General features: G+C 43.8%; 1 protein-coding gene across 1 annotated transcript in view; it reads right to left on the bottom strand.

Moving 5' to 3' along the window:
- The window catches only part of PRKG2 (protein kinase cGMP-dependent 2), a 72,007-nt gene that overhangs the window by 22,906 nt on the left and 26,418 nt on the right, over nucleotides 1-22,683 (bottom strand). Inside the window, exons 4-7 of the mRNA XM_081876808.1 lie at nucleotides 21,933-22,046; nucleotides 17,639-17,744; nucleotides 14,073-14,136; nucleotides 2,199-2,276 (exon numbers count right to left, since the gene is read on the bottom strand). Of these exons, the coding sequence (XP_081732934.1) occupies nucleotides 2,199-2,276; nucleotides 14,073-14,136; nucleotides 17,639-17,744; nucleotides 21,933-22,046 (362 nt within the window). The remainder of the gene's footprint in view (nucleotides 1-2,198; nucleotides 2,277-14,072; nucleotides 14,137-17,638; nucleotides 17,745-21,932; nucleotides 22,047-22,683) is intronic.

Here is a 22,683-nt window from a genome sequence, read left to right as displayed (position 1 = left end):
AAGAGGGCCCCCTCTGCTGACCTCAGCACCCAATAAGGTCTAAGGAGCAGAGGAGGGGATCTTTCTGACCTTAAATCAGGTCAGAAACGAACTGGCAACAATGGAGCTGTTTTAAAAATGGGGTTATATGATATCTAAATGGAACCCCAGCTGATATTCTGGCTGCTGCATTTCAGACTAATTGAAGTTTCTGATTCATATTCAAGGGCAGCTCCATACACAGCCCTTAAAAAAAGCAATACAGAACAACGAACCCCTGTGTTGCAAACTTAACACAACAAACAATACAAGCAACACGAAGACCAGTATACTAGAAAGCACTGCAATTCTTATTGCATAATATACATGATTTAGTACAACAAAAACAAAATGTGTACACTTGTAAATTCTCTAATATATTTGAAATCAAATGAACACATGTCTGTCAATCTTTGAAAGTCCGTAGAAGTATAATAAGTCTATGGTTGAAACAAAGTAATAGATGCTATCCTGTGGGCTAAGTGGTAAAACGTTTTTTAGGTGTTCATGGTGCCGAAGTAGTAAGTGAATAACAATGTAGGACAGTGATCCTGGATAATCTGATTGTTTCGCTGGAATCTTCTTCAGCACAACCCATAGATTAGAAAAATGCACAAGGAGCAGTGGTCATGAGAATGACCGCTCCCCACTTAAAACGGGGGGCGCCTTTTGCGTGGACGCGTGCAGCCCTGGATCTGGAGTGGCCCCATCAGCATAGGCTTTGCCTTCCCTCAGGTGGGATACCTGGAGGTCCCCGCCTACCCCAGTGAGTTGTCCAATCCCACCTGGGGGAAGCGTTGCCAGGGAAACCAGGCCAGGTAAGGGGAGGGATTACCTGCCCACACAATAGAGGGTGGATCTTAATTGGTAATCCTCACTTGGCTCCAGAGCTTCTCCCACCCTACCCACCCTCAGTTAATGTCTTCTTTTGCAGGTTAACTTTTCTTCATAGGTTTTGCAGGTTAACCTGTCTCCACAGGTATGCGGGCGCTGCTACGATAAGGTCGCTGTTAAAGGGCCGGAAAGGAATTTCCCTGAATTGGCAGGTTTCGCCTTTCCCGTAGCAAAACGTCACAACTTTGGCGGTATCAGGCCTTGGGCGGAATCCTTTAGTCCATCTTCCTCTTTGTGGCGGCGATATGAGGGTTCCCCGTTAAAGGGGTTTTGAAGGGAGGCTTTGGCCGTACGCCGAAAGGTCGTCATTGCTCTCCCCAGCGGCAGCGTAACGGGGGCGGCTATCTCTGCTTGAACATATGTTCTCCAGAGCCGGCCCATCCCCCCCCCACACACACTGGATAACCCTGATGCTCCCTAGGTCCCCGGCTGGGGACTAGGGAGGGAGAACGCCCAATGCCTGAGCCAAGGTCTACCCACATTTGAAATTTAATAAAGTTGTGGCCAATTTAATCCCATAGCACGTTGTCTAGAGTGGTTATTCCACATGACGGGGGGGACCACTCGGGATCTGGGGACTCCGCCTGTCCACGCAATGTGCTGCTTGTATTGTTTGTTGTCTTAAAAAAAAGCATGCAAATGTATATTTTACCACAACATACATATTTGAATATATATATTTTATACATGTGTATTTAATATATGTATTTCAAATACAGCCAACTACTAATTTGTGTGGGGGTTATGTTCCAAGGCACTGCACCTAGGTGAAATTGCATATCTTTGAAACACCATGGGAAAAAGCTTTAAAATGCTCTGCTCCTGTGTCATCCCACCCCACCACATTCCGCCCTGTTCCACCCCTTTTTGTGATGTTTGTGTGACTTTTGGGGTCATTTCCAGGTTTGGCCTGATGTGCATGTGCCTAAAATCGTCACTGCCTGAGCATATTTTAAGTATTCATTTCTACAACTATTTCATCCTAAAACACACATTTTTATGTTCTTTGGTAGACTCTTCAAGCAGAAAAGTGTGTCGCAGAAATCCAAAGGATAATTATGTTTAAAATCTGTGCATTATTGGTGCACAAGCTGCAAATTCGATTGGTTGGCTTAAAAAGGAAGAGTAAACCAAATTCTCCTCTTCCCCTAACTGTGACCTTCATTTCAGTACCACTCACGTCCTTGGAAGGGGCAGAATAGTCATCTGTTGTGATTGCAACCAAACAAACCTTCATGCTCCTACCCTTTGGCAAATATACCTGTGCATTTTCAGGGGCAACTTACCTTCCCTTTGGATATAACAAAGAAGGTGTTTCCTTCCTCTCCCTCCCGAATAACATAATCACCTTTGTCATAGTATTCCTAGGGGACAGAAATAATGCAGATTATAAGAGGATGTAGCAACACATTCAGAGCCTTTCAGGGGCCGAAAGTGGGGGGGGGGACCACCAGCATTTTAAAGAACATTGTCAAGCGTGTAGGTTTTAATACAGACAATTATTTAAATTCATACCAATCCCTACAGTTCAGAGCCAGATAAAAAGGTTGAATTGTTCAGTCTGCTGAAGGCACAGGTGGATTGGGGTATACACCTTTCAAGCAGGGATAATCCCAGTGTTACATAACTGCAAACTTCCTTGCAGACTTCCTGCAACTGGGCAGCAGAATGCTTCTGAGCAGGTAAGATCATGCAAATTCCGAAGCGGCTACAGCTGCTGATAGTGGCAGCTGGACAAGGATCAAGCATCCAGCCCAACAGCCTGAATTCCTCTGCATTGCAGCCATACCACTGTGACTTAAAGGTTAGGGAGGTGTAGCTGGGCAGGGTGTGACCTGGGGCAAATTACCGTATTTTTTGCTCCATAAGACACACTTTTTCCCTCCTAAAAGTAAGGGGAAATGTCTGTGCGTCTTATGGAGTGAATGCGTGGTCCCGGGAGCCAAATTGCCCAGGGGTGAAAGGCAGATTGTGCTTTTTATTTTTTAGAAAAAGGGAAGGGGGTGTTGAAACGAAACCACTGAGCAAGCGATCAGGAGGGAGATAAGGGACGCTAGCAATAAAGGAGGCTGCCTGGGAGGGGGGAGGTAAAAGCACATGGATCCTCAGGATTTTTGCATTGGGTCACCCCAAATTCACCATCAGATCACATAGCATGTCCATGGCTACAGCCTGCACCAAAAAAATCACACATCCACTGTTTTGTGGGGCCACAATGGCACAAAAACATGGTTACAAAGCACGGATCCACATGGATCCTCAGGATTTTTGCATTGGGCTACCCCAAACTCACTGTCAAATCACATATCATGTCTGTGGCCACAGCATGAACCACAAAAATCATACATCCACTGTTCCTTTCAGAATATATTTTTTCTTGTTTTCCTCCTCTAAAAACTAGGTGAGTCTTATGGTCAGGTGTGTCTTATGGAGTGAAAAATACAGTATGCAGGGCAGCCTATTATGTACGGGCATTGCATACGAAGGGCACTGCTGGCTCAACATCCTGTTCTCACTGTGGCTTGACCAGATACTCATAGGAAGCCAGAGTGCACCAGTTTTCTAAATGCAGTGTGATGGCAGTGGGGATAAGAGCTTTCCTTTCTTCCCCCAGACTCCAAATGCTATTATGTAGCACCCCACAAAGATTCATCCAGACCTACTTCCTGCTTCCTGGCAGACGCTCCTCTCCTCTCTGAAAAATCTCACCCTTCATTAGCATTATCCCCTCCTGCCTTGTTACCTTTAAAAGTCAACCTTTAAATAAGAACCTGAGTCATCGTTGGCTGCCGTCCCTGGAAACCTTCAAAGTGGAGGTGTAAGAGAAATACAGTGGCAAAAATGTGTGTCTAGGCAAACAGACAGTATGAGCTTGTTTTGGCCTCAGCTCAAATGCAGCCACGTTGAGAAAAATGGCACATGAAGTTGACAGAAGCAGTAAATGGGATATTTATTCTGCATCCAAACAGCTCAGTAGCTCACTAATACGAATAGGTAGCATCTCAGGTTATTTCTTAGGGGCTATAACTGTGGCATCTGAATATAGACTGCATTTTTAATCAAGACTTATATTGGCTTATATCTTGATCAGGTTCCTAAATTAAATGGGCTTAGATTTTCAAATGTTTCATGCCAGGCAGAGAAAACCTTGGCCATTCTCCTAAGACAAAAGGGCCCCATTGATTTATAGTAGAAAAACAATTCTCAAAGTCATAAAAAGGGAGAATTACATATGCTGCCCCAAGGCTGAAAAAACACTATTAAGAATGGGTAAGATAATACCAATGTGCCTCCCAGTAAAATGAGCCAGATCTTCTTTCTAAGGTTGAAAGGCCAGGAGTGATGGAGAAGCATTTTAGCTGACAGAAAGAAAAGAGAGCATTTTTAGGAAATCCTCTAAAGCCATTCTTTCTTAAACTGAGAGAGTTAAATGTGTTAAATGTTGGGAAAGCAGCTGGCTGGAAAGGAGAGTGAAAGGGGGAGGTGTACACTGAAGAGGTTTCTTTTTAAAAGCTGTGTTTTACTGAGTTTCTTCCTTTTTACTTTGAAAAGCTTTATTCTTTTAAGAGGCTACCTATGATAAATGTATGAAATATATTAGCTTAAATATATTGGCTTAAATGTAATTATGCAAAGGATTTAAGGAATGCTAGATTCTTATTTCATATGGTTGTAAGAGTTGTATTTATCCTGAAATTAAGTCAGCCACCAGCCTAGCCCCCCCCCCTGCCAGACAGAAGACGCCATCCAAGCAGTCTTGATATATAGTTGTCAGGCATTTTGTTTAGAAACATTAAATGAAGGAAATCTTTCAATGTTGATGTGAAACTCAAGATCCTTGACATCTGTTGAACATAAAAATGTAAGATTAAACATTTGTTTTAGAAGGCAATAGGGCAAGGAGGGCAAGAGGTGAGCTGGTAATTAAGATTCCATGTAAGATATATTATTACTTATATGTCATATATATAGCTCTTTGTCTCCCTTATAAGGGCAAGGAAGTGGGTGTATCTTTTGTGGGTGTATCTTTTGTGATTGGTTCTACCAAACAGCCAATAGGAATTTCAACCAGGCTGATTGGACAGAGGCAGCCACAGGAGGAGCAAAGGGGGCTGGATTAAGGGAATATAAGTGCTGGCCAGAATGGCAGGAGGCCAGGCCAGAGCTTGGTAACCACGTACCACTGAGCCTCTTATTTATTTGTCTGACAAATAAATTACTATTTTAATTTCTCTATTGCTGCGTTGAATATTTCATTCCAGCTAAGCGTTAACCACAAGCAGGGTGCTACATTTTATGGTGCCCTGTGACTCGGATAAGTGGTCTGCTGGAACGCAGCCCCTTCGCCCTACTGGGCAGGGTACAAGAGAGAGGACAACTGCTTACCCAAAGCGCGCACTGGTAAATTTTTCCAGGGGGAACGCAGAAGACTCGTCTGTCTGATACCCTGCTCACTGGTGGCGACGGACCGGGGGAAACAGGGAACCAACCAAGGGTAAGTGCACAAAGGGATTTTTGGCCCTCCAATTAATTAGGAGGAAGAGAAGTCTTGATCAAACTTCTGCGTCTCAGTAAGGGGAAACTGAGTACGCTAGGTGGTTGGGTACATCAGATGGTGGTCTGGTGGAGAAAAAGGGAAAAATTGGGAGGTAGAGTGTGGTGAAGTATCCAGCGCATTGTATGTGTGAGAAAGTACAGAGCAATCTGTAGCTGACCTGAGTGTGGAGTGGGCAGTACTTCGGTTCCTAGTAAGGCGACTTCACTAGGCAAGGAAACCCACAAAGCGCGTCTGTGAGTGACTGAGTGGATACTTCACAGGGCCATACAATGGGAGTTGGGGGTTCAAAGGGGGAAAATACACCTCTTGAGTGTATGTTAAATAATTTTAAGAAAGCCTTCTCAGGGGCATATGGAGTCAAAATGACGCCAGAGCGCTTGAGAACGTTATGTGAACTAGAATGGCCAAAACAAATTACTGGATGGCCATCCCAGGGAACTTTTGATATAAATTTAGTAAGCAAACTTTGGACTGATATCGCCAAAGAAACTGGAGGGTGCCCAGAACAATTTCCATATATAGATTCCTGGCTGAGCACATTAAATAAAAATCCTCCATGGATAAGGGAATGCAAAGTCAAACGATGCAAATTATTGGCTGTAAAAGCCGAAGCTAGGAAAGGAATCTTGCCAAATAAACTCAAACCCATTTTTGAGGGACCAGAGGAAGAGGTGCTTCCACCTCCACCCTATGCTCCACACCGAAGGGAGCTTAATCCAAACACTCCACCAGTTGTAACCCCAAGGCAAGAAACTGGAATGAATAATGGGAGTGGAGTCACAGAGCTTGATTCCTTGATAGATTATGATAAATATCTTCAGGAGGCATTGGAGTCCTATAATAAAGCCCAAGCAGAAGTGGTTATTCCACCTGTGACTCCTAATAGACCTCCATCTACAGTCTCCTTTAGTGGAACAACTGATTGCCCACCCCAAACCCCTGTACATCCAAGTCCCAGAGAAATGTTACAGAAGTTACAGGGAGACCTTGCTCGGTCAGCAAGCAATACAGCCAGGCGTATAAAGCTGCTAAAAGAACGCCTTGCGACAGATACCATCCCCTATGATTTGAGGCCCCTAGAGCAAAGTGAAGAGAAAGGTCACGTAGTAGCCCCTCTTAGAAGAGTATTTGATGCACTTGAGGAGCCTGCGCTGGTTAATGGGCAACCCGGACCACGGCCACCTCGAACTTCGACCCTGCAATATATTCCATTCACAACTACAGATCTGATGAATTGGAAAACACACACCCCATCTTTTGCAGAAAAACCTCAGGCTATGATGGATTTGGTGACTTCAATAGTAAATACTCATAGCCCTACTTGGACAGATTGTCGCCAGCTCCTAAATACTCTGTTCACCACTGAGGAAAGGAGAGACATAATTGAAAAGGCACAGATATATTTGCGTGAGCAGGCCAGAGTGGGAAATATTTATAATATTGACCGTCATCTCCAAGATAACTTTCCCTTGGAAGATCCTAATTGGGATCCAAACAATGCAATTCACCTGGCCAGACTCACCACCTACCGCCAGACACTTGTGCAAGGTATCCGCAGGGCATGCCAGAAGCCCACTAATATGTCTAAAGTCTCAGAAGGGTAGATGTGTTACCCATAACACTGTTTCGTGTTCGGTGTGCACCCACAAAAAGACTTAAGTTGTCACCTTTTGAGCTCCTGTATGGGAGACCGCCCTCCTTTGTTCAGGATATTCCAGCTGACCTTAAACAAATAGGAGATCATGTGACACAGGGACAAGTGCAATCTCTCTCCCGTGTTTTTGTTTCTCTTAACAGGTGGGCCCTCGAGCGCACGCCGTGCAGCATTGCCGAGCCGATTCATCAGTTCCAGGCTGGCGATAGCGTATGGGTGAAAGAGTGGAAACGTGATCCACTTGCACCTAAGTGGCGTGGACCTTACACCGTCTCGCTCTCTACTCCAACAGCGGTGAAGGTAGCTGAGGTGACCCCCTGGATTCATCACTCTCGTTTGAAGAAGTCCGAAGGCAGTTGGACGTGCAAAGGTGACCCCTCTAATCCTTTAAAACTAACTCTCTCCAAAAACCCCTGTATCTAGCCCTACCGGGAACGGGCTAGGTCACGGGCAACATTTGACGACCGGCCTGCTGCAGCCACAACCTGGAAGCTGGCTGACCTGCGCACGCCTGAAGCTTGAGGAGCGTCTGAACCAGCGACTGTGAACGGAAAGATTCTCTAATACAATTGATTGACTGCCCCCCTTGTGGAACAATTATCAGAGATATTACTCATTGGGGATCCTCGGGATATATGTTTTGGTCTTGGTGGTTCCCCATTTCTGTCACTGGGGGAATTATATTGGGGCTAATAATTATTTGCTATCACAATAAGGTAATCTTTTGTGGAAGGAATGCATATACTAGACATCAACATGATTTTATTATTAATCCTGATCCCTTGGGAAAGGGAAGGGTCCGTGAATCTGACCAAATTGGCTAAATATGGATTCAGCCATGACCACAATATGTGGGTAGGTTTAGCTGAAATGGTAGCTAATGTTGCAAATAGGACCAATTGCCTTGTTTGCTCTCTTGGGCCAGATGATTCAGAGGGAGGTATGCCCTTATTACCGATACCATTAGATGCCATTGGTATGGTAAGCGAAATGCCACACCAAACTGAAATACAGAATTTCCCCGGATGGAACTCAACTAAACCATTACGAGTTATACCTGTACAAGGGGAATTCTGTGTACATAAATCATCAGATGCAGCTGATTCTCCCATGATAGGCTCTTCTCATTGTCACTATACTTGGGATTATATTAAGAATAGTCATACCTGGGCACACGGTACTACCTATCGAACTCGGAATACCTTGCCCTGTGCACCTCCTTTTATTCACGCATGGAAAGTGGTGTGGAACATAACTGTGACAGAAAAAGGCAATCTAACATACTGCACTGTGAACTCTCTACCCCTTTTGGTATTTCGCCTTCTGTATTCCACGTACCAAAAACCTCAGACCCGATGGTTGTGGTGGATATGTGGAGAATGGGCATACAAGAAACTCCCTTCCAAATGGAGTGGGACTTGTTTCTTGGGTTGGGTATTACCACCAATGTGGATTATGCCCACTAGTTCGGCCAGGCGAACACGAAGGAATGCTGATATTTCTCATATAGCAGGAGGAAGTACCCAAAGTTGGAGCGGTACTGATGATTGGCCGCCAGAGCGCATTATAGCCTATTATGATCCTGCCTCCTGGAATCCTGGTGAGCTCATACAAGGGGCACGGGATCCTATTTATAATCTAAACAGAATAATTCGATTGCAAGCAGTAGTGGAACTTGTAACCAATGCAACGGCCCAGAGTTTGAGACTTATTGCACAACAGTTGGATGAAAGTAGAGCCGCCATTTTGCAGCTGAAAATGGGAATGGATTATGTACTTGCCAGGCAAGGAGGCCTATGTGGAGTCTTGAACTTGACAGGGAATGCCTGTTGCTTTAACATTTCTGATAATGGTGAGGCAATCCGTGTGTTGGCCACAAAGATGGAGAATATAGCACATGTTCCAGTACAAACATGGGAAGGATGGGATATGGGATGGCTCACCAATTGGTTACCTAATGTCACAGGACTCAAAGGGATACTATTGTCTTGCTTGTTTTTCTTGACAGTAGTAGTATTGGTTTTATGTATGATGCCATGTATCATTTCATGTTTTAGAAGTACAATTAGCAAGATGGTTTCAAATGAAACTCTACCTCATATCATGGCCCTATACAGAGCTTTACCTCAGGAATATGATGAAGGTCAAGCTATCAAGGACACTTGGGATGAAGGTCCTTGAGCTTGAAAGGGGGGAATGTGGCATCTGAATATAGACTGCATTTTTAATCAAGACTTATATTGGCTTATATCTTGATCAGGTTCCTAAATTAAATGGGCTTAGATTTTCAAATGTTTCATGCCAGGCAGAGAAAACCTTGGCCATTCTCCTAAGACAAGAGGGCCCCATTGATTTATAGTAGAAAAACAATTCTCAAAGTCATAAAAAGGGAGAATTACATATACTGCCCCAAGGCTGAAAAAACACTATTAAGAATGGGTAAGATAATACCAATGTGCCTCCCAGTAAAATGAGCCAGATCTTCTTTCTAAGGTTGAAAGGCCAGGAGTGATGGAGAAGCATTTTAGCTGACAGAAAGAAAAGAGAGCATTTTTAGGAAATCCTCTAAAGCCATTCTTTCTTAAACTGAGAGAGTTAAATGTGTTAAATGTTGGGAAAGCAGCTGGCTGGAAAGGAGAGTGAAAGGGGGAGGTGTACACTGAAGAGGTTTCTTTTTAAAAGCTGTGTTTTACTGAGTTTCTTCCTTTTTACTTTGAAAAGCTTTATTCTTTTAAGAGGCTACCTATGATAAAATATATGTATGAAATATATTAGCTTAAATATATTGGCTTAAATGTAATTATGCAAAGGATTTAAGGAATGCTAGATTCTTATTTCATATGGTTGTAAGAGTTGTATTTATCCTGAAATTAAGTCAGCCACCAGCCTAGCCCCCCCCCCCTGCCAGACAGAAGACGCCATCCAAGCAGTCTTGATATATAGTTGTCAGGCATTTTGTTTAGAAACATTAAATGAAGGAAATCTTTCAATGTTGATGTGAAACTCAAGATCCTTGACATCTGTTGAACATAAAAATGTAAGATTAAACATTTGTTTTAGAAGGCAATAGGGCAAGGAGGGCAAGAGGTGAGCTGGTAATTAAGATTCCATGTAAGATATATTATTACTTATATGTCATATATATAGCTCTTTGTCTCCCTTATAAGGGCAAGGAAGTGGGTGTATCTTTTGTGGGTGTATCTTTTGTGATTGGTTCTACCAAACAGCCAATAGGAATTTCAACCAGGCTGATTGGACAGAGGCAGCCACAGGAGGAGCAAAGGGGGCTGGATTAAGGGAATATAAGTGCTGGCCAGAATGGCAGGAGGCCAGGCCAGAGCTTGGTAACCACGTACCACTGAGCCTCTTATTTATTTGTCTGACAAATAAATTACTATTTTAATTTCTCTATTGCTGCGTTGAATATTTCATTCCAGCTAAGCGTTAACCACAAGCAGGGTGCTACATAACTACCACCAGTCCTGGCCAACATGGCTGCTCTGGCAGTGGCTAATGGGAATTGTAGTTCTGAACATCTGGAGGGCACCCGATTGGCGAAGGCTGCCTTACAGCTGCTTTGCACTGATTCAAACCTCTGGTCCATCTAGCTCAGTACTGTCAACACAGACTGGCAGCAACTGCCTAGGGTTTCAGGCAGGGTTATCTCCTGACTATAACTGGAGATGCCAGGGATTGAACTTTCTGTATGCAGTGCAGAAGGGGTGGGTGATATATTGTCCAAAACTGGTTTGAAGCCCATATCGTGATATTGGTTTCATAATTTTTGACCTGGCAATATATTGCGAATCATGGTGTGTGTATGTGCGCTATGCAAAAAATCACAATGTGGGGGAAAATGTGAAGCCAATCAATGCTCCTTTTGATTCCTGCAGCCCCTGTTAACTCTGCCAGCACAGCTCTCCCCTGCTTCTTGCAGGGGGCAGCGAATCACAAGAGCAGGTAAAGGTAAAGGTACCCCTGCCCAGACTCTAGGGTTGTGCGCTCATCCCACTCTAGAGGCCGGGAGCCAGCGCTGTCTGCAGACACTTCCGGGTCACGTGGCCAGCGTGACAAAGCTACTCTGGCGAGCCGCACACGGAAATGCTGTTTACCTTCCCACTAGTAAGCGGTCCCTATTTATCTACTTGCACCCGGGGGTGCTTTTGAACTGCTTTTGAACCCATGTTCTGCTCCTCTTTCAAAAATCTCAGGCCACAAGAACTGCCATGACTTCTGCTATGTATTCAGTGGTATGTGTTTGCCTGAGCTTGAGTCTGCACTAAGGATTCTGAGCCCCTGTGTTCTGATTGGATACATGATATCCAATCACAGAACATTTTAGGATTTGGGCCTCTGCCATTGGCCCTTAAACTCTGAGTTATGATTTGCAGCTTGGCAGTCTAGACAGCCAATCACGTTGGGAGTGGGAGTGGCCCAGGCCTTCAGAAATGTATATAACCAGTTGATTTGCCCCTGTTGTCCAGTTCTGTTAGTTCAATAAAGGTTCTTGCTTTTATCACTGTGTCTTGCCTGGTGGGAGCCCACCTACACTTCAACTTCCCTAAAAAGTATTCAGAACTGCCAATATTGTTAGGACTGTTTGTGTGGTCTGGCCAGCCCTACAAACAGTCTGTGCCAGACTATTGTTCCGATGGAGGTGTTGTCAAATGGAAGGAGTGCGTTGTGAACTTTGGAAGAAATTCAGATCGCTCATGATAAGGCATTAGCAAAAAAAGGGAAAGAAAGGAAAGAGGGGGAGGCAGGTATCGATGATCAGACAAAGGCTGAGCACGGATCCTGCTCAAAATATTTTGAATGTCTTTCAAATTACATTTCCTAATCCTCGCCAAATCACTCTGCAACACTCTTCTGCAGAAATAAGTTCCACTGAAATTAAACGGCACATTTACTTCCAAGTAAATGGCATTCAGGATTGGAGATATAAAGCGCTAAATGAGATCCATTACGTGCTCATTTGTTCTACCGGAGAATAAAGCCATATACTTGCAATGCCATAAAGTGTGCATTAAACCAATATACCCAGAGCTGTTCACACATAAAACTGCCTGCTCATTTACAATGACAAATACATAAGCAAGAGCAAAGGAATAAAAACCCTACTAATAATTTTAGGTTTCAAATAATTATTCCAGTTGCAAGTACTTGTTATATTTTTATAACTAAAGAAGGAAAACTGAGCAGTGAAGAGAAAAATCTAGTATTTGTTCTAGACAGCTCTGTACAGTTTTTATCAGTCACTATCGCTACTCCATTAATTCTGGTTACTTGATAGACAGAGGAGGAAAGGCTGGCTTCCATAAGTTTCATCACAGCACGTATTTCATTACAGATAATTGCCATAAAGTCAAGAGCTATTTTAAGCGCTCCTTGGGGCTCGCATGCACAAAGTCTTCTTGGAACAGCAAAATCCACATGCTTCTCGCCGCAAGCGATGCGATTTGCAGGTGTTACTGTCCGCATCCTTGCGATACATTTAAAACAACAGAATTCCACTTTAGCTTTGTGGAATCCTGGGAACTGTAGCTTGTTAACGGTGCTGAGAGTTGTTAGGAGACCCCTATTCCCCACACAAAGCTATGATTCCCAGAATTCCCTGGGAAGAAGGATTGATTGCTAAACCACTCTGGGAACTGAAGCATTTTGAGGGGAACAACTCTTAACAAACTGCGGTTCCCATGATTCTTTGGGATGATAGTTTAAAACCAGGAACCATAGCCATGATAGTTTAAAACCAGGAACCTGGCAGAGGGCCTTCTCGGTGGTGGCGCCTGCCCGCTCTGTGGAGTGGGAGTGGCCCAGGCCTTCAGAAATGTATATAACCAGTTGCTTTGCCCCTGTTGTACAGTTCTGTTAGTTCAGATGTCAAAGAAATAAACTACTATCTGACTTTTAGAAGATGTCTGAAGGCAGCCCTGTTTAGGGAAGTTTTTAATATTTGATGAATTATTATATTTTAATATTTTGTTGGAAGCCACCCAGAATGGCTGGGGAAACCTAGCCAGATGGGTGGGGGTATGTATGTATGTATGTATGTATGTATGTATGGATAAATAAATAAATAAATAAATAAATAAATATTATTATTATTTAAATTGTGCTGCACTGCTCTTGATATATGATGTGGATGTGGTCACTGTCTGAGAAACACAAGCCCAGTAATATGGTCATTTTTGTGACCACACTACAGTCAACTAAAAACAGATTTCCCACACCGTCAATCATCATTTCTTTGTGCAACTGCAATTTTTGAAATATTCCCCAACATAAAAACAACAGCTCTGTGAATAGAAAATTATCATAACTAACTAGGCTTAGCTGTCCTACTAACATGCTGACTTTCCAGTGGCACAGGTAGGACATAGTCTTGCTCTTCTGGAATATTTGGTGATTTTAGTTAAAGTTCAGCCTCTTGGCCTACTGTTCTATACCTGCTTATTAGGGAGTGTGTCCCCAACCCCCGAGTAAACATATATAGGAATAGACAGCAAAATCTGCCCATTTCCCATGCGGCAATGAGAGCACAACCAATTAGTGTCCTTGAACTCTTGATCAAAAGGTTTTTGATCCAATGGAAGCATCCACTAACAGAAGAGGAGTATTTTTCCAATCTTCCCCTCCCCTGGCCCCCCATGCCACCTTCTACTGAAAGTGTGGCCCACTTTCTATCCTCTTCCAGAGGGTCCCCTCAACTCTCTGGAGCTGATTTTCCAGAGGCACTGCAGGATCAAAAGCCCTTTGGTAGAGCACAAGGGCACCAGCTGGATTCTGCCAGTTACTTAAAGTGGATGTGAATCTACAACACCTTATTTTATACCACGTAATCCCAGGTTAACTGCTGTCTGTCATATAGGATTTTTCCTGAAGCTTTAAAACAGAATACAATTGATCTCATTGGAAGCCCGTGCCACTGGGTATAAAACTACTTACCACTTCCAAGCAGTCTATAATCTTTGTCAGTTTATCTTCAGGTAGATTCTTCAGCAGAGAAACACTTTGAAAGATAAATATCAAAGGATTGCATTTAATTCAACTTGTATGTAGAGTTTCAACTCCTATACACAGTTTCAGCTTTTCTGTTGTAGACATTTATTGTCGGGGTAGCTGGGTTCTCTTCAGTTGTTGTTACGTTTTAGGGTTCTTACAATCAAGTGGTGTATAAATTTTATGACCTAAATAAAATGAATACTTCTCCCAATCCAAAAGGATATCATGCATTATAACTCTCAAAACAGAAATTATCCAAGCGACTAAAAGAGCAAGTGAATGATGCTCAGGTAGGGGCTACTGATATAAGGCTTAGCAGTAGCACAGGAGAACCAACGTGAGCTAAATAATTGAAAATATACCCCTGAAAAATGTGTTTTTCAGTGCTTTCAACACCATGTAGTTATAATGGAATATTTTGTTATTATTTAAGTTACTTGCTTACTTAAAGAGATATGCTGCTAAATAGTTGTGACAGAAATAAGAGCTCTACTGAGGTTAAAGGTAAAGGGACCCCTGACCATTAGGTCCAGTCACAGATGACTCTGGGGTTGCGGCGCTCATCTCGCTCTATAGGCTGAGGGAGCCGGCGTTTGTCTGCAGACAGCTTCCAGGTTATGTGGCCAGCATGACTAAGCAGCTTCTGGCGAACCAGAGCAGCACACGGAAACACCTTTTACCTTCCTGCCGGAGCAATACCTATTTATCTACTTGCACTTTGTGCTTTCGAACTGCTAGGTTGGCAGGAGCAGGGACCGAGCAACAGGAGCTCACCCCGTCGTGGGGTTTCGAACCGTCAACCTTCTGATCAGCAAGTCCTAGGCTCTGTGGTTTAACCCACAGCGCCACCCGCGTCCTACTGAGGTTAGTCGCATATTAAAAGCAAGTGTGCTTAATATTGCCCTCTTATTTTGGAGGGACAAGCTAATATTGCATGTAATTTGGCCCTGAAATTCTCTTCCCTGCACAAGCCCCCCCACACACTTGAAATGCTTTGAACAATATATACAAGGAGCATCACGTAAGAACAGCTGACTTGACCCAAAGCTGAGACTGTCCCAGAAGGCCTGTAGACTCCATCTTGGTAGTCAAGATAATCCCAAAACTATTTGGTAGTTATAAGAATGAGCTCATATATAAGTTTATATTCACTTGTGTGGATATACGCTAATTGACATGCTTTGGTGCTATGCTTATCTGGGGGTCCTGGAATGCTGGGCTCTTGGCCCAGAGAATGTAGCTTTTCATCTGCCTTGAATAGTTGCCACTTATGCCTGCATGGACTGATGGAAAGTTCTGGCCAAGCTGACGTATGTTGATCTTTGTATGAGAAATGTACAGTGGTACCTTGGTTTCCAAATGGCTTAGTTGCCGAACAAATTGGCTCCCGAATGCCACAAACCCGGAAGTAAGTGTTCTGGTTTGCGAACGTTTTTTGGAAGCCGAACGTCTGACACGCAGCTCCTGCAGCCAATCGGAAGCTGTGCCTTGGTTTTCAAACAGTTTCAGGAGTCAAATGGACTACTGGAACGGGTTAAGTTTGAGAACCAAGGTACCACTGTACAGGTTACATACGCTTCAGGTTACAGACGCCACTATCCCAGAAATAGTGCTTCAGGTTAAGAACTTTGCTTCAGGATGAGAACAGAAATCGGGCGGTGGCAGCAGCGGGAGGCCCCATTAGCTAAAGTGGTGCTTCAGGTTAAGAACAGTTTCAGGTTAAGAACAGACCTCCGGAACGAATTAAGTACGTAACCAGAGGTACCACTGTACACATTTTCCTAGGTGAGGGCAAGTTGTGACAACCTCTCCCTGTTGCGGTGTCCGTGCTGTGTCTTTAAAGACAATGAGGCTCTGCATGCTGTGTTGTAAGTTTACACCTTTCTTTAATAAAGCACTAGAGCTGGTCATTCTGGCATTCATGACATCCTTCTTTGGTATCGCTGCATCAAAACACCAGCCCATCTGAATCAGATCTGATCATATCTGGATCAGATATGGTAGAGGATAGCTCAGTTAGTAGAGCATTAGATTCTTGATCTCAGCACCATGGATTCGAAGCCCGGATGCCTACAGGAAGCCCCTGAGCAAAACCTGAGGGCAACAGCACTCTCCTTGTGATTTCCAGCAACTGGTATTCTGAAGCATACAATGGAAGGAGAACATTGTCACTGATAGCCTTTCTATCTCTGAATATAGAGCCACACAAGTTGTGGGCTACAAATCAAAATACCTGCAATCTGGCCTTCTAATACAATTTTCAATCTGATTTTAATACTGTACCATTGTGTTATAGTAACCTGCCCTAAGGCCAGCAAGAAATTCTGTAAATAAAATTTTCTCAGTCAGCAAGCCTGCTCTCAAGACATTGCTGTGTCTGCCTCATTGACTTTATTTACTAAATATAGATGTAATTGAAATCAGTAAATGTCCATGGCAGACTTGCAGATACTTCACCCGCAATCAGTGAGGCATTAAGTGGGTACTTGATGTCAAAGCAGCTTGCAGTAAGGAATTAAATAAAAACATTCAAATCTGAATTGCTAGAGAAGTTTTACTTGGCAATCTGTTCCAAGGCTCTGCCATCTAAAAACAAGAGGATTGAATGACTGACTGATAATCTTGGATCTCTGCTTATTTTCAATAATATACAGTTAGGCTTCTTCCAGATGACCTGTTTATTCAACATTCATCCAGATTCATTTGCAGGGAGTTGAGACAATGGTGACTATTTAATGTAGGGTTGCCGTATTTTGAAGAGCGAAAAAGAGGACAGATTTGCCAACTTCTACTTTTAACCATGGATCGCTGTGACGACTCTCATTTTACATACCCATGAAAAAGAGGATGTGTCCTGGAAAAAGAGGACATATGGCAAACCTAATTTACGGAGCATTCATTCTGATTTGTTTGCAGACAATGTGTCAAAGCAAGCATTGATGCACTATCCAGTAAATTTCCCCATCACTTTCATTTTCACAAAAATTGTGGGGGCAAGGATTTTTGTGCAAGACGTCCCAATAAACTGTAATTGTGCATTATGCGTCTGAATCCCACCCCAAAACAGCAGCAATCTGGAAGTGCTGCTGAGCTAGTTTAATGTTATGAGCATAATCTTCCCCCTGAGTTCCACCGGTTTTTTGCCATTGCCCCGAGGATGAATTCAGAAGCAATCACAATTAACCATAGCTTGCCATATCATCTGACTAGTTTAGGAAAGCTGGCAATTTTTTCATTGACCACAGTTAAATTTAACCACAGTTTAGGGTTCAGATGACACGCTAAACAGTGGGTAATATAAAACAGAATTGGTAGCTTCTGACTTCCTCCTCGCAGCCATGCGAAGGCTGCAAGCTCAGGTCAAGCTAGGGGGATTCTCCTAATGCTAAACCACAGTGTAGCATTATGCCTAAATGAAGTCAATGTATCTAAATGCACCAGACCCTCCCCACTAAATGCAGCAATAATTATCTGTCTATCCTGAGAAAACAAGTGTATGCGTTGTTTACCTTCTGAGGAAGTTTTTGTATTGCTCATGCCTTGCTTGTGCTGTCCTCCTCATTATATTCTGGAAAACTTCTCTGTCTAATGCCCATGTTTTCACGCTGGTGACAGCTTTAGGAACAACAAGAAAAGCAAAATTAAGAAGCTAAACAATTCTACAGCATACAAAAAGTCACCCAGGTACACCCAGTGCAAATCCACCAAAGTGAGCACATTGACTGAGGTTCTTTGTGAAACTGAGAATGCATTCACACTCACAGTGGGATTTTTGTATCACCTTCTTGTAGCCGAAATTGTCAGCGAGGGAAGCTGCAACTGGCGGCGTCACACCTCGCTGGTGTGATGATATGATTTTACACAGCAACTGCTCATGTTTTACCCTGGACGATTTCTATTCCAGGACAGCTTATAAAGGCTGCAAATGAATAATTGGCATTCTCAGCAGGATTTCATAGCAAAGAACTAACAATAGCTCAGAGACTTCCAAGGGGACAAATCCAAGGTGATGCATCCCAGATTTTGTGGGACTACTAGTCCCATTACCCTTGATTGCTGAGTGAGGTTTATGGGAACAGAAGTCCAACAAAATCTGGGAGGCACCACAATAGCTACCCCTGAGTTAGAGTGCCAGGATAAGGACAATAGTGTTCAAGAGGGTGTCAGGCGTCAGAGGATCCAATCCCCACAGCAGGTTGCCAGGAACAGAAGACGAGGAAAGCTCTTACCAACTGCTTTTTATTCAATATTTACAGAGAGAGGCTTAGAAATGCAGCCTCTTAGAATAATGACATTGCTCCCAGTAAAGCTCCAACCCCCTTCTCTCCTAACTTCCTCAATGCAGAGAGATCTGCATTGGCTCCCAGTACGTTTCCGAGCACAATTCAAAGTGTTGGTGCTGACCTTTAAAGCCCTAAATGGCCTCGGTCCAGTATACATGAAGGAGCGTCTCCACCCCCATCATTCAGCCCGGACACTGAGATCCAGTGCCGAGGGCCTTCTGGCGGTTCCCTCATTGCAAGAAGTGAGGTTACAGGGAACCAGGCAGAGGGCCTTCTCGGTAGTGGCACCCGCCCTGTGGAACGCCCTCCCACCAGATGTGAAGGAAATAAGCAGCTATCCTATCTTTGAAAGACATCTGAAGGCAGCCCTGTTTAGGGAAGTTTTAATATTTAATGCTGTATTGTTTTTAACACTCGATTGGGAGCCGCCCAGAGTGGCCGGGGAAACTCAGCCAGATGGGCGGGGTATAAATAATAAATTATTATTAATTATCATTATATTCATCAACAGCACCACCCCCTCTATGGTTGCTGCTTAGGGCCATCTGTCTGCTCTCCTACTTTTAAGGCTCACCAGGTTCTGGGAGATGGTGGGTCTGGAATGCTTTCTTATGATAACATGTCAGCTAGCTGCTCCAGCTCTGGCCCCTCCACCTCTCCCATTATTTCCCAACTTTCCCCCTCATCTTCCTGTGACCTATGACCTCCCTCAAACTCCTGTTGTAATTCAGAACTGTCTTCTTCTTCTCTGGAAAGGTCAGGCTGGGGAGGTGGTCTCCACCATTCCTCCTATGCCCAGTTGCCTTTGTCCATTCCCTGACCCCCAGTCTAAGTTGTCACATAGGGTTGCTGTGGGGCAGAGATGGATTTAGAGTAGTATGAGCCCTGCAGCCACACCAGGTGTGCACCCAAGATGGGCACATTCTCAAAGCCTGGTAAGTGGGTAAGAGCTTGCCCAGCTTCGGGAAGGAGGCATTAAGGCTCCGGCAGGGTCCTAGAGTCCTCCTTCCTCCTTCCCAAAGCCAGGCAAGTTCTTACCACACTTTAGGAAGGATGTGGGAGGGCTCTAGGATCCTGCCAGAGCCTCATGCCTCCTTCCCAAAGCCCAGCTTAAGCTGGTGCCACAAGGGCTGGGGGTAGGGTGTCAAATGCACAGGGTGGTATATTACCATAGCTGTCAATGTTTCCCTTTTTTAAATAGGATTCCTCACAAGAAAATGGAAAAGTTGACAGCTATGTATATTACCACAGTCCACCCCTACAGGGGGAAGAATGAAATAGCCCCTTGGTATTTTGCTCTGAGCTTTTCAGAGAAAGAATAAAATATAAACAAACTGACAGTCCTTCTTATTAATACTGTGGAGAATATTCCTTTCTTATATGATAATGACCCCTGCTTGCCTGGATGAAGGATAGAGAGGTGTGTGTAGAAAGTGGCCCATTGTACAAAAGTAAAATTGACACCTATTGCTCAACCCATTTTTGCCTCTGGCATTGCTCGCCATTGGAGTGTGGCGGTTGGAACATTGCCCAGAAGGTAAGCTGCCCCCTAATCTCAAAAGGGCTTCTCATTCCCACTGCAATATGTATGCATGCTACTAAATACAAATAACACCCCCCCCCCCGAAATCTTCATACTTCCCAGAAGTTAATAACATCTGAGTTGTGCTTAGGATGCTAAGGAGAAACGTTGACAAAGGCTCCTAATTAACATGCACTAAAAACTGCTCAAAACCTGACCTGGGGCTGTAACGAGCTGACAACTCAGGAGCACTTCGTAAAAAACAAAGGAGAATCAAAATAGAAAGTGGTCATGGCAGATAAACTAATCTGCATGGTGCTGCCTCTTGTATGAGATTAGCAGAAATTGTTCCGTGCCGCTTTTCTGAATATGAATTGCGTCTGCTCAACACGCAAAAAGATCCTCAGGGCCTGCTTTTTCCCTTCAAGAATCTAACTAGCCTTCTGGAGCTAGGAGTTCTGGGCCAATGCATTGACCAACAGGCCAGAGAAGGGAACTGTTGCTACTTCAGAACAGACAGTAGGAACCTCTTTATTGGAATTCACATATTCAAGAGTGAAAATGATGCATCAATCAGATCCCTCTGTATGTAGCATTCCCAGGTCTTGTTTGGGAACATGTCATGGTAAACTACTGGGATGTTTTCCCACACCTATTGGATTAGCCTCTGCCTACCTGACACATATATTTGTCCATCTGCCTTCCCTGATTAGGGACAGAGCCAAAATTTGATACAGTTTGATTCAGTTCTCATTTAAAGGTAAAGGTAAAGGGACCCCTGACCATTAGGTCCAGTCGTGACCGACTCTGGGGTTGCGGCGCTCATCTCGCTTTATCGGCCGAGGGAGCCGGCGCACAGCTTCCGGGTCATGTGGCCAGCATGACTAAGCCGCTTCTGGTGAACCAGAGCAGCGCACGGAAATGCCATTTACCTTCCCACTGGAGTGGTACCTGTTTATCTACTTGCACTTTGACGTGCTTTCGAACTGCTAGGTTGGCAGGAGCAGGGACCGAGCAACGGGAGCTCACCCCGTCGTGGGGATTCGAACCACCGACCTTCTGATCAGCAAGTCCTTGGCTCTGTGGTTTAACCCACAGCGCCACCCGCGTCATTTAAAGGTGAACCCACCTAAATCACACTTCCCAAAACAATGCGCGATCTGAAACGCAGCCGGCTTTCAAAGTTTGCACTCCTCTGAATTTTGCAGAGAGGTTCTCCAGTCATATAATGCATACTAAAATGCATATGTTAATTGTATATAAATGCATATATTACTGAAAATGACATGCAAATGTGCATTATATTAGAGAAAATATTAACATTCCCTAATATTTATTAGGGAAAATATGCTTTGCACAAATTTGCATAGTAGACAAAACTGCATCAAAAAAGAGGTACGCTGGGAGAAATTTGCACTAGAATGCTGATGAATTTTCAGGGGGACTTTTTAAAAAGAAAATAAATAAATTTGCAAACTGAGGTGGAAATGTGGAGGGCTGAAAAACTGAGAAACTGAAACTGACAGATTTGCCCATCTCTAGCCCTGATCTACCTTGTTTTGCCCTTTCACTCACAAACTGCTGCTCCAGTTTTGGAATTCCATTTGCTAAATCCCCTCACAACTGCTTGTTCCACCAACCTCAGCTGCCCAAGGCCTCGCAGCCATAGCTAGAGACGACCAGATGGTGTGCTTCAGAATCTCTACAGCAGGGATGGGGAAGCTGGGGTTCTTCAGCTGTTGTTGGACGACAGCTAGCTGACTATTGGTCATGCTCACTGGTGCTGATGAGAGTTCAACAACATTGGGCTCCTCATCCTTGCTGTGCAGCATCAAACCCAAAGCTGCAGGTTTTGTCTCACAAGACCCCCACTTGGCCACTGTACGGCTCTTCTCTGTTTGTCTCATCATCACCACAATCTCTTCTATCAGGAATGAGCAGTCTGGAGAGGGTTGCTTTTCTGCTTTTGCAAAATTTCAAGGGATTAAGTGCACACACCTTTCACCGAGGCCGTCCTTGTGCAGTTGTACAAAATGGCCAGCTCCCCAAATGCTGTCCACACAGGAATTGAAGAGAGAAGTTTGTTTTGCTGAAAGACTTCCAACCTGCCTTCTGCGGGGAGAAAAAGACAGAATCAAAAATGGTGTGCAATTTTGCTGACTAGCTACGAGGCAGGTTCCTACAATCACTTTTATATAAAACTTAAACCCCCCCCCCAAAAAAACCAGACAGACAGGTAATCTAATATCTTAGCTAGTACTTCAGTGTTAGTGTGAACTATCCCTAGCAGTTTAGAACTGGGAACTTAGAATAAATCTCAACGGATTTTAAAGCCTAAAGCTTAAAACCCCTAGATGAGCTCTACGCCCAGTTTTCAATATATACGGCAAGATAAATTACAAGCTCTCCATGAAGATTCTGCTCCGGGCAATTTCTTTTACACTTTTTTTTAATATATTCGTTGAAAAACAGATTTTATTAGAGTTAACAATATTTTACCACCTTCTGCATCCAAAACTTTATTCCTCGTTTCAGCTAACGGCAAGATTTCATGTGCAGGTGATCTCTGAACATGTCTGTGTGTTTCTTTGCTGCAATTGTTTCCCTCGAGGCTAAAAAGTCGAATATATCACAAGCACACTGTCCACAAAATAGCTATTTTGCTAAACATTAAACAATGGTTCTAATATTGGAAGAGCCAGTGGAAATTAGAGGCAAACCTTTTTTTAGGAGGAAAGGACAGCTTTGC

This window comes from Podarcis erhardii (genome assembly GCF_964252035.2).
Source record: "Podarcis erhardii genome assembly, chromosome: 9".
Taxonomy (NCBI): domain Eukaryota; kingdom Metazoa; phylum Chordata; class Lepidosauria; order Squamata; family Lacertidae; genus Podarcis; species Podarcis erhardii.
Note: the sequence above shows the minus strand (reverse complement) of the source record. Positions and strands in the feature narration are given on the sequence as shown.